The following is a 1,740-nucleotide window of genomic DNA, read 5'->3' as shown; positions in this document are numbered from 1 at the left end:
GACACTCAGCCCATCGGACGAGCTGTCATCGACTATGTCAACGTCATTTCTGATAAGCATCCCTTTTGGAATCGAAGCCTTGGTGCTGATCACTTTATGCTTTCTTGTCACCATTGGGTAGCAACGAATCTTATATGTTACTTCCAACCTTTTCCATCTTTTTTCTTTCTTTTTCTTTCCCGTTTTGTTTGTTTCTATATTTTTTTTATAAAATATAGTCCAATATATACGGTTAGTGATCACTTGATTAATTTAGTTTTAATTATTTGCGCATTCCTTGATAGTATAAATTTTTGTGTATAGTAGTTGTAAACATGATATTGGGTTTAGGTTACACGAGATCTTGGAACATCCAATCTTTCATCTTCTTTTTTTTTATGTCTACGTGTCCGACTCTTCATCTACTGATGGGATTGCATATGAAGGCAGGTGTTCACTTGATATATATTGTTGGTCTTAGTCTCTGGCTTACAAATGGAATAGTGGTACCAAACTAATTTGTTTTGAATTGATTTTGTCTATGTACATATGCAGGGGCCGAGCACATCTGCTTATGTTCCTAATTTATACCACAACTCCATAAGAGTGTTATGCAATGCAAACACATCTGAAGGATTCAACCCCTCAAAAGATGTCTCATTTCCGGAAATCCATCTCCGAACGGGGGAAACCGAAGGACTTCTCGGTGGTCTCTCCCCATCTCGAAGGTCGATTCTTGCATTCTTCGCAGGCCGGCTAAGCGGCCACATAAGGTACCTGCTTCTAAACGAATGGAAAGAAAAAGACCAAGACGTGCAAGTTTACGACCAATTCCCCAACGGAGTATCCTATGAATCAATGCTGAAGAAGAACAGGTTCTGCTTGTGCCCTAGTGGTTACGAAGTGGCAAGCCCGAGAGTGGTGGAAGCCATATACGCAGAGTGTGTTCCAGTGTTGATTTCGGACAGCTATGTTCCGCCGTTCAGCGATGTTCTGGAGTGGAAGTCGTTTTCTGTGCAAGTGAAAGTGAAGGACATACCAAACATCAAAAGGATACTGAAGGGAATATCACAAAGTCAGTACTTGAGAATGCAGAGGAGAGTGAAGCAGGTGCAGAGGCATTTTGTGGTGAATGGACTGTTGGAATGAGTATGAGATAGGGAAGTTTTGGGGACCGGCTATAGGTATTCAGTTTGGTAGAAAAGTCTTATTAACAAGGGGAATGCTGATCCTTGACGATAAAGGATTTTGTATAGTATTTAGATCAGTTCTTATGAGACAAGGAAACAAGTATTTGTTTCATATTAGGATTTTAATAGGGAATCCTATCTGATTACGGAATTAACTATATGTATATATATGGTGGCCTTTCTTCTCACAGGGTACACACTCATATCAGGACTTAAGCCTATTTATAAGTCGAGTACTTAGTCATCTGCGAGAGAAGAGAAGGTTCACTGGAAAGCTTGGTGCAATGGCTTCAAGTTTCGGAACTGGTGCAGGTATGCTTTTCTTCTTGGTTCTTCTATGTTCGAATTCTGGTTAGTTATCTTTAAGTTGTAATTCATGTTTTGGTCTTGATTGGTTGTTTAATAGTTGATAGCTAACATGGACCTTCCAAGAGATTCGATGTTTTCCATAGATTGTTCATTCCATTTGGCTCAGGAGGTTGAACATCCGCATTGAGGACGATCCAGTTGAGTAGAATCTTTTTACTACAAGCATGGTAGTATGGTACATGCCATGGGACTGTAACAATTT

At 39.9% G+C, this 1,740-nt stretch overlaps 1 protein-coding gene across 1 annotated transcript in view; it reads left to right on the top strand.

The window, feature by feature from the left end:
• Positions 1-1,472, top strand: part of LOC103400670 (probable glycosyltransferase At5g03795) — a 5,070-nt gene extending 3,598 nt beyond the window's left edge. The window contains exons 3-4 of the mRNA XM_008339338.4: positions 1-117; positions 535-1,472. The exon at positions 1-117 is cut by the window's left edge and continues 232 nt beyond it. Of these exons, the coding sequence (XP_008337560.4) occupies positions 1-117; positions 535-1,128 (711 nt within the window). The 3' untranslated portion in view covers positions 1,129-1,472. The remainder of the gene's footprint in view (positions 118-534) is intronic.
• The last annotated feature ends 268 nt before the right edge of the window (positions 1,473-1,740 follow it).

Source organism: Malus domestica, chromosome 05 (assembly GCF_042453785.1).
Source record: "Malus domestica chromosome 05, GDT2T_hap1".
Classification (NCBI taxonomy): Eukaryota; Viridiplantae; Streptophyta; class Magnoliopsida; order Rosales; family Rosaceae; genus Malus; species Malus domestica.
The sequence above is the reverse complement of the archived record's forward strand: the minus strand, read 5'-3'. Positions and strand labels throughout refer to the sequence as shown.